The sequence below is a fragment of the Gallus gallus genome, chromosome 6 (assembly GCF_016699485.2).
Source record: "Gallus gallus isolate bGalGal1 chromosome 6, bGalGal1.mat.broiler.GRCg7b, whole genome shotgun sequence".
NCBI classification, from domain to species: Eukaryota; Metazoa; Chordata; class Aves; order Galliformes; family Phasianidae; genus Gallus; species Gallus gallus.
This window is the reverse complement of record NC_052537.1, coordinates 11,549,261-11,559,268: the sequence shown is the minus strand read 5'-3', so window position 1 is coordinate 11,559,268 and position 10,008 is coordinate 11,549,261. Positions and strand designations below refer to the sequence as shown.

At 46.8% G+C, this 10,008-nt stretch overlaps 1 protein-coding gene across 1 annotated transcript; it reads right to left on the bottom strand.

Annotated features, from left to right (window-relative positions):
• Window positions 1–69: 69 nt before the first annotated feature.
• On the bottom strand, window positions 70–9,521 carry LOC423693 (nucleolar RNA helicase 2-like). Its single transcript, XM_015278718.2, has 15 exons — window positions 8,864–9,521; window positions 8,493–8,735; window positions 8,210–8,285; window positions 7,530–7,708; window positions 6,606–6,723; window positions 5,753–5,938; window positions 5,371–5,516; window positions 4,938–5,087; window positions 3,609–3,770; window positions 3,044–3,163; window positions 2,491–2,564; window positions 1,669–1,828; window positions 749–883; window positions 558–602; window positions 70–295 (listed from the first exon to the last, which is right to left on the bottom strand). Exons 1-15 carry the CDS (start codon window positions 9,491–9,493, stop codon window positions 122–124), a joined length of 2,598 nt encoding a protein of 865 aa, XP_015134204.2. The 5' UTR covers window positions 9,494–9,521; the 3' UTR covers window positions 70–121.
• Window positions 9,522–10,008: the final 487 nt, after the last annotated feature.

The window sequence follows — 10,008 nt, the reverse complement described above, 5'->3', positions numbered from 1 at the left end:
TCCCGTCCCCCCCACCCGCTGTCAAGGCGACCGGCGCGGCCTCCCCGAGCTACAGACGCCGACCGGCAAGAGTGTCCAACGGCTCTTTACTTGTGGGTAAAAAACACGGTCAGTCCCGCGGTTACTCGAGGGCCCTGCCGGGCGGCCGGCCCTGCTTCCAGCCGCCGAACCTTCCGTTCTTCTTGAAGCCGCCAAAGCGCGGCGGCCCGCGGCTCGCGTCCTGTGGCTGCTCCTCCAGCTCGGGCAGCTCCTTGGCCACCGCCAGCTGCCAGCGCCGCGTGTCCCGCCACTGCTCCTGCCAACAGAGCCAGGACACCGTCAGCCCTGCGTGTGGCACAGCAGGAGAGCACCAACCCCGGCCCCAAATCCCATCAGCGGGACAGAGCTAAAGGACCAGCAAGAGGGAATTCCCTAATGGTTCCGCCCACCTCTCAATGTAACGTCCCTGTTATGTCACACACGCCATCCTCTTACCCACCCTGTATAAAATCCCAGGTAAGACAATCACCACATATTCCACTTCACATTCACCCCTGGAGGTTCCAACCGTAACATACCTGTATGTGACTCAGCTCATCCACAGGGATATCGAAGCACACCCCCTACAGAAACAAGTAAATAAATAAATAAAGGGACATCTTCTTTCCAAAACTGTATCCCAGAACACAGAATTGAACACACACACACACACACACACACACACCCCAATGCCACCACCCCTCCCCCCCAAAAGGATGGGCTATCTTACCGTCTTCCCCTTGAGGAAACGCATTGCAGATATCTTGCCATCTATTTCCTCTCCAAGCTGCTCCTTCAGCCCTCTCCAGGCATAGCTCATGGAGCGCATCTCTATCGAGCACTGTAACACCATGGTCACAAAGCCCTTCGGGATTAACAGAAAAATACACTTGTAAGAGGAAACTGGACTTGCTTGGACAGCCTATAGTTCAGTAACCATAAGAAACCCGGTATTCGGATGCAGTACTTCATCCTAAGAGACCAGCTTCCTAGAAGTGAAGCAAACAAAAGCCTCTTTAGAAGCCGAAGGCGTCCATTTAACATAGGACTGCCCAGCAATATAGATGGCCAATAGCATTTCTGCATTTCATCTGGAAGCAGAGACGTTTGTTCAAAACATACAGAATGTCACAGCTAAAAAAAAATCTAATACCAGAAGCATAGTCTGTTCATGTGCTATTTCCAATGGACTGTGCCAGGTTCTCCACAAATGCATCGGGAAAAAGAAACACTGCACTTTTCACCTATCAGGATTCCTTTGAAATGAGGTACTTGTATGCTACTTGAAATATGCAGAAATCTAAGATGCTTCCCGAGAAAGGAAAAACTACAACAGCAAGAATCAACCTATCAGACTGTAAAGTTTCCTTGATTAAGCTCTTCTATAACATCAAAGTCTTGAGTTACTTAGATGTCTTGCACAATTACTTGACGTTTCATTGCAAGAAAATGTGCTGACTGATACCAAGTCTCGCTAGTTTCCTGCAGCATGCCAGTAGGAGCTGAGTTCCATTAAAGAACAAGAAACAGACTAGAATGAGCTAACAGTTCCAAGAAATAATACTGAAAGGCCCCGAAGAGAAGGTTCTTGCACAGAACTCCAGCAGTCCTTTTATCTGTTCTTGTTAAAGCAGTTATAATGTTATTTACCGCGGTTGAGTTGAGTAAGGAGCGCTGCTGTATGGAAGATGCCCCAGAAATATGGGCTAGAGCTGCTGCCAGGGCATCAACTGCCCCTTTCTCCTCTATGAGCTCTCGAGCTGACTGCCTGAAGTAGTCTATTGCAGAAGGAGGAACGGCATCTAAACACCTGCATGTTGACAACAAACAGTTGAGATCAGCACGCTGACTGTCAATGTGAAGTGCAGTCATGTTCAAGACCACACAAATATTTCAGTTTACAGATTAACAGCAACTTCTGCACTTCTTAAATACAAGGTGAATCCAACACCATGCTTATGATCTCCTTTACACCTGTGAAATCCTCATCCATTACCAAAACCTCCGCCAATTTCCACCAATTGGGCAGCAAGTGTAACCAGAGCTGCATGGAACAAAATGCTCAACCTTTGCCAATAAAATGACAGAGAAACACAGGATGGGCTATAACACCATCACCATTCACCAAGAGCAGTGGAACTCTTCGCTTTAATAAGTACTGCTCTTTAAACTCAGTTTCCCCACGACAGCAATTTTCTTGTCCTCCTATCAATAGATTTTTCTGTTATAAGAACAAGTTAACATTAGAAAGAATGCAGAGAACATTCAGTTCTATGAAAAAGTCTACATTTAAGCACACAGATTTACTGGTATCATCTTACAAAGAATGGTCAGTGTCTACAGGCAAAGCAGCTGACTTCTACGACAAAGGAAAAGACATGCAGAACTTTAGATTAGAACCTTAAAACTTCACATCAACAGTACAGCTGCTGGAAGAACTCCAGTATTTTAAGAATAGGCAGATAAACTTACTTCTTAGCATCATCACTGGAAGCTTTAATTATATCTGTAGCAGATGGAACACCGATACGCCTAAACGTAATTCCCTGAAGTCAAGAAAACAAATTACAGTTGAAGGGATTTTCAGCACTCTATAATTCAACTCTATCCGAGTCACATTACTGAGACCTGCATTCACTTGATGCTTACAGCAACAAACCTTTACTTAAAGTATATCTAAAACTAGAAAAAAGTTTTTATTTAAGTCGCTGCCTCTGTTAATCTGGAGCTACTTTATACCAATTCACAAGCAGACTGTAATGAAAGGCATGGTTTCTTTTATGCATTCCTGCTACAGTCTGCATGCTGACAGCAACAGAGTACTGCCAGCATGGGCAAACTCGTGAGAACCCATAGAATAGGCTGATGCTGAGGCATTTACCAGCACTTGAACGCCAACATTTCAGGTCAATCCACTCCCATGCTGGCCTCATGCAACCATAATCAACCTGTGGTTACATAACGTAAGAGTGCCACTGTCTCTTCAGGACCCAGATTATTCCATTAAGTCTAAAGTAGAACTCACCGCTTTCTGCTCAACCTGCTTCAGAAGGTCTTCTTCCTTCCTCTGATAGAAACAAATACAGATCCCTGTCCGGCCAGCTCGACCCGTGCGTCCAGAACGATGGATGTAGGAATCGACGTCCTTCAGAAATCCAGATCAACATGAGAAAACCTTGTATCATTTAAACCACTGACATTTATACGTTGTAAGAGAGAGAAAGCGTAAGCTAAAATTCTAATTCAGAATACTAAGGAATGATATGTTTCTATAGCCAAGCTTGTATCTACATGCTGACCACTGGAGATGTGGTTATCCTAGGTTTAACTAACACTGCAGACACACATTTTTTTGAAGTAAAAAGCTCCAATGGAGTCCCAAACTAAGAAAAAGGGCTGTAGGAGTATTTTAGAATAGGAACAAAACAAAGCCCAGAGCTGTTCAGAAGGGATTCAGAAATACTGAAAAAATGTCTAAAGCGACTTAAAGACTTTGTCAAGCAACAGAAAAGGAACGCCCATTATGCTGACACAAATAAATAATATTTTTTTAAAAAATCATTTCACTCTGTTTTCCTCTAATAACTTACTTTTGGTGGTGAGCATTGTATAACCAGGTCAACTTCAGGAATATCCAAGCCACGGGCAGCTACATTGGTTGCAATCAGAACCTCAAACACACCATTTCTAAAGCCTTTTAGTGTAACTTCTCTCTGCTTCTGTGGAATGTCACCATGCAATGACTGGGCTTCCTGTCAGTGAAACAAACCATTGAGATATTATTTAACAGGGAACACAGCTGCAACAGCTTGAGATATTTAATTTAAATTAAAAAAACCCACAAAATATTGTTCAGTGACTTGAAAGAATTACACAGCTGATAGCAATGATATACAGAATCTCACTTTGTGATTTGAACCTTCTCAGGGCCACTAACACTCAGCAGTGGTGTTTTACCATCATAATGTTATTATCTGAAGCATACCTACAGAAGACCATGAAATTTCCAGCCTGCCTTGTCAACAGCAGACACAGAAACAGTGGCTGTTCAGTGACTGGAGCAATCACTACCACTGGAACAAATGGAAGCAACTTTACTTAGAGAACTGCTTGTAAGGAATGAGCAAGAAGCTTCATTCTCCAGCCTGGGAAGCCACCTCAATCACAGAGACACTGACAGGAGGCCTCCAGGGCACAGCCAAACCTTCCTAGCAATCCAAATGACATCACTTTCATCACGTTCAGCAAGGAGAAAGGACAGAGTCGCAAGCTCAGAATTCAAAAACACAACATGCAAAACCAGAACTTACTAACACCAGAAACTAACACGTAACATACTGACAGAAGAACAAAATTGTTATTGGATGTGAATTTCACAGGCAGACAGATCAAAATTGTTCCTGCAAGATTTTCACATGAATTGTATGCAACAAAACATGCCTTCCCATCACTATTTGATTAGTGGTCTTTAGTATAAAACAGCTTTTTTCTCTGAAAAAACCTTTGTCCACCTTCAAAAAAGGGTAATAATTCAAGAAAGCATAGAAAACCTGCTCAATTTATCACCTGAGGCCTGAACAAACCATGAAATGATTTTCCAAGGGCAACAGAACATTCCATACCAGTACTGTATTAGGTGGATTTTCTTGAATAGTGACTGGTCAAAGAATAGGTGCCATTAAGAGGTAATACTTCCTGGCTGTTCAGCAAGAGCTGCGCATTTCCCTACTGATCTGGTTCTGTATGATTTTAAAGCTGAAGGAATAATTGTACAATCACAGCCAAGAGGGTATTTTAACTGCAAAGCTCTGCTTTCAGGTATAGATTTCAGAAGTCTGAGAAACATGGAGAAATAACTGCATCCAGTAGCAACCTCCAATCTATTTCAGGTCATCTGCTCTCTATTTGGACCCCAGTACCTGTTTGAGCGCAGAATTCAAAGCCAACTCATTTGCTTCCTTTTTTGTCTCACAGAAGACAATCGTCCTCCCATGGCTTCCACTGTAGACCTGAATGATATCCCCAAGAACTTCTGCTCTCTGAGACGAGCGACACTGTATAGCCAAGTGCTGTTTGGGAAAGAAGCACAATAAGCATTCATATTAAACCTAAGCCCCAGACAGGAGAAACAAAATGAATTCAGTTGTAAGATGTCTGTACTTAATGTATTTTTAAATTGTAGACTACTGCCCCTACAAAAAAGGGGCTTTTATAAATGTATGCTTTATAAATTCATGTATCAATTAAGGGAAAAGTAATTCCAGTCCCTCGATGCGAAAGCCAGTGTGGAACCCATTTCACCCAGGCGATGTGCTTTCTGGACCCATACAACCCTGCAGAAGAATCACTCACTTCCACAGTCGTGGCAGTCCTCTGAGTCTTCTTTCCAATCAGGTCTACCTGTTCATATTCACCTTTCATGTATTTTTTTGCCACGTCGTATACCCAGCGTGGACAAGTTGCAGAAAACAGCAATGTCTGAGGGCTGTTCTCAGAACCTGGCAAGAAAGATCACCAACTTCAGCCATCACAATGGACTCACACTTGAGACTACACAAACTGACTAAACAAAGCAAATGAATTCTCTCAAACTGAGAATGTTATAGGTACAGGAAGTCAGCTACAACTTAGAAGCAATGAAAACATTTCTAATATCCTTTACACACAAAATGGAAAATTACAGTAACGTGAACTTCAACAAGAAGTTACCCTTCTTATTGATCCCAGAACTTACCCTTCTTATAAGCAAATCCTAAGATTTCTTCTACTTGTTCAGCAAAGCCCATGTCTAACATGTGATCAACTTCATCCAAAACAACATGCTTCACGTTGGAAAGGTCCAGCTTGCTATTCTGAATGTGGTCTTTGATCCGTCCAGGAGTTCCCACAAGAATATCAATACCATTTTTAAGGAGATCAACTGAAAGAAAAGAGAGAAAAACAACTGTGTCAGAGCACTGATACAAAAGGTAGAAAAGCTACCAGCACACAGCAACGTTTGTAACCTTAGTGCCAAAATGCTACTGCCTTGCACTTTTATCTCTGAATAAAGCATTGTATTCAGCCCAGGTAAGAAACAAGCAAGCCCAATGGTGGTCCAAGTTTCTCTGCCAGGAATAGTATGCACACTACAAGCAAGCTTATAGGAAGATACTATGATTTCTGAACTGCAATCAGCTGGAATTAGAAAATTCCACAGCTTTATCACACACACACAAAAAAAAAGCTTTTTTTTATTTCAGCTAAGTTCTTTCTCTTTCACTGCTGGCTGTAGAGACAGATAGAGTCACATTCACATACACAGTTCTCTTTTTTTCCTTGGACAGTCGTCCAGTCCCAGTGTATGTCCACTCACAAAACACAAACTCACAATGAAGAAGCAACAAGGAGGATTAGGTACTTGGCAGATCTAAACTACATTTTTCAATTAGGACTTATTGCAAGTAAAATAATTCAACTCTGACTGCGCAACCCCTTTTACAGACAACGTAATGGCTGACTGAAGAGAAACTGACGGGAAGAAAAGCAAGTTTTACTCATGAAATGCATTTGGAGGAAGTCGACTCCCATCCTTCAAGTTTACTTACACTGCGCTTTATACGGAGTTCCTCCATAAAAACATGCCACTGAGAGTTTCCTTGTGAGATTCTTGAAGTCCTTGGCGACCTGAATGGCCAGTTCCCTGGTTGGAACCAGAACCAGCACCTGGAGAGAGTGACAACAAACAAAACATGTAGCTGTGCTTAGGAAAAGGCACAGAGAACAGGATTCACTTCATGTCCAACAAGGGAGTGGTGCTGCAGAGCTGCTACCATTTTGTGGGGTTTTTTTGCTCATTTGTGATTCAATTTTATGCTATACTTGCAAGGGTGGTACAACTCCCCATCATCCCAGTTACATTTCCTGACACCTGGAACCTGTGCATCACTGCCTCCAAGTCAGTAAGAGGAAACAAGGAAAACAATTACAAGATAACATGAGATGTAGAATGGCGATGTTTTTTTTAACATCAGGTAAAAAAGACATTTCAATAACATCACTGAGGACATTTAAGGCAATGCTCATTGTGAAAGAACAAAAAGTAATGTTGAACAATTTGGCACAGCTTAGATCTGAAATGATACACAGCATGAAACACCCTAGCCACGTACCCTTCATCTCCACCTACCTGCCTTCCTATAGCATCTTTCTTTTCAGCCACATTTTAAGAACAAAGTGATAAATAATTAAGTTCAGTCCTACAAATCTTTCAGACAACAGTATTTTAAAATGTATGTTGCCTGTTATTAACTTTAAAGGCAACATATGTGTAGACTGTAGCAGCTATCCTATACATACCCACATTATTTGTGTTGGAATACAGTGTCTGAAACCTGATACATTGTACGTACTCATTTAAGGGAAGCATTCAGAACTACAAGCACAAATAAAGGAGAAGGAGATCCTCAAAGCAATCCAAAAACCCGCTTTGCCATACTCAAAGGTTTTGGTGTTAACCTTTAATAAATTACCTTTGGTGAACGGCCTCTTTTCTCATCTTGTGAGACACTCTGAAGCTTTTCAGTCAGTGGAATAGCAAAAGAAAATGTTTTCCCAGTTCCTGTCCGAGCCTGAGCAATCAGGTCTTTGCCATCATATATGGGCTGAAAAGTCTTCACTTGCACAGGAAACAGGTATTTTACACCTCGAGCTGTAAGGTAAATCCAAAGAGGTTTCATTAAGCGGTGCTGAATCTCCTGCAAGCTGACCTAACCAGGTGAGGCCCTAATTGAGAACTGGACTGAACATGTTAGGACCTGTGCTCCACAGCAGGTACGAGTTCTCTGAGCAACGTGATTTTGCCGTACGTGTCCCTGTTCACTGCAGGAAAGGTGGGCCAAATTGCCTAAGGATCCCTTCCAACTCGAGCCATTCTGTGATGACTCTATGAAAAGCACACCTGTTTGTTTTCATCCTTACCCCCAATCAAAAAACTCTAGGTCAAAATTGAGCAAATCAGAAGCTTGGTTCCTACTAATACCAGCAGGATCTTTGCATCTATAGTGGCTGCTCCCATGAATATCATCACAGCATAATAAATGCATGATGATTTAGGGAATTAACCCTCAGCTTCAGTCTGCTTGTACGGAGAACAGAGCGCAGTCCTGGGGCAAACACCTGCAGAAGGCTCTTCTGCCACATCTCAACAAACCTTTGAGCAAGTTGATGGTGCTTGGGGAGAGAGGAAAATTGGAGAAAGCGCCTTCTCTGGCTTCTTCTGTCAGCTCCTATGAAGACAGGGCAAAAAAAACAAAACAACTTATTAGTCCTGAAAGGCAATCAAGTGGCATAACCTATACAGCCACACGAGAAAAGCTGTGAGTCTGCCCCATCTGCGCTGGGAGACCCAAACGAGAGCAGGGATAGCAGCCGCCTGCTGCCGGGCGCTGCCGGGCACGGGGAGCAGCCCTCGCGACACCACGAACCGCGGTTACCTCAGCGTCGCTGCCGGGCTCCTCGGCCGCGGGTGCCTCGCCGTGTCCGGATGCGGGTGCAGACCCGTTCTGCTCGGCCGCGCCGTTCCCTTCCGCGCTCTTCTTCGCCTTCTTGGCCGAGGGCGGCTGCAGCAGCCCGCCGTCGCCCGGCCCACTCTCCTCCGGCGCGCTCTGCTCGCCCTCCGCCTTACCGCGCCGCTTCAGCTTCTCGCGCCGCTTCGGCTTCTTCCCCTTGGCGTCCTCCTGCCGAGGGAACGAAGCTGCCGTCACGCCGCGAGCCGCCACCGCCCGCCCGCCCCGCGCCGAGCAAAATGGCCGCCCCCGCGGCCACACGTGCAGGCGCGCGCCCTCCCGCCCGCTCTCCCCAGCACCTTCGGCTTCCTCCGGCGGCCGCGGCGGAGCGGCTCGGCGGCCGCGGGCGCCTGCGGCTCGGCGGGGCTGGCGGCGGGCCCGGCGGCGGGCATTGCGGACGGCTGCTCCCCACAGAGGTCGGTGACGGAACGCGCTCCCGCCTCGCCGCCGCAGTTCCAGGGGCCTCGCCCCGCCCCTGCGAGCAGGAAGTGAGGAGCGAGGCGCGGCGCGGGGCCGCGGGGCGACAGAGCCGCCGCCGCCAGCAGCAGCGGGCCCGGCACGGGTGCGGCCCTCCCGCCACGCAGCCGTGCGCACGGCGGGGCCGCCGCCCGCACCGCCGCGGGCAACCCGAGCCGCGCCGCACGGCCCCACGCGGCGCCCATACGGCCGCTGCGCCGCCCCTTCCGCCGGCACCGGAGAGCGGTCCCTTCCTCCGGCTTCCCCCGACCCGGAGCGCCCCGGAACCGAGTACCGGGCCGCAGTCGCCTCCTCCGCTCCGGGACGCCCTGCGGGCCGCGCCCGCAGCTCCCGCCTCCCGGGCTGTGGTGAACGGGGTGAGTGCTGCGGCCTCGTGTAACCGGGTGCCGCTGTGTGTGCTGACGTCCGCACTGGACATGCAGGACCCCTCTCTTGCACTTGTGAAACCTCATCAGGTTCCTCTCTGCCCAGCTCTCCAGCCTGTCCAGGTCTCACTGAACAGCAGCACAGCCTTCTGGTGTGTCACCCACTCCTCCCAGCTTTGTATCATCAGCAAACTTGCTGAGAGTGGACTCCATCCCTTCATCCAGGCTTCTGATTGAAAATACTGAACAAGACCAGACCCAGCACTGTAAAATGGCAGGCCTCCACCTGGACTCTGCACGACTGATCACCACCCAGAGCTCCGCCAGTCATCCAGTTCTCAGCCCACCTCCCCATCCACTCATCTATCCCACACTCCCTAGACTTTATCACAAGAATGTGTCAAACACCTTGCTGAAGTCAAGGTACACAACACCGACCACCCACTCCTCACATACCCAGCCCTTGCTGGAGACTGGAGTGACACTGACTATCCTTCAGTCTTCAGGCACCTCTCGATGCCCATATATACCATGTAACGTGCATCCCAAGAGAAGCATCTGCTTCCTCTCAAACTACTCAGCACTACGTTAAAACCACCTCA

Coding starts and splice junctions, on each gene's coding strand:
- LOC423693 (XM_015278718.2), bottom strand. CDS start 9,493: ATGAGGTTTCACAAGTGCAAGAGAGGGGTCCTGCATGTCCAGTGCGGA. Junction 3,164..3,608: donor TACAATGCTCACCACCAAAA/GTAAGTTATTAG, acceptor GGATTTCTGAAG/GACGTCGATTCCTACATCCA. Junction 1,829..2,490: donor TCCAGTGATGATGCTAAGAA/GTAAGTTTATCT, acceptor GTCAACATGCAG/GTGTTTAGATGCCGTTCCTC.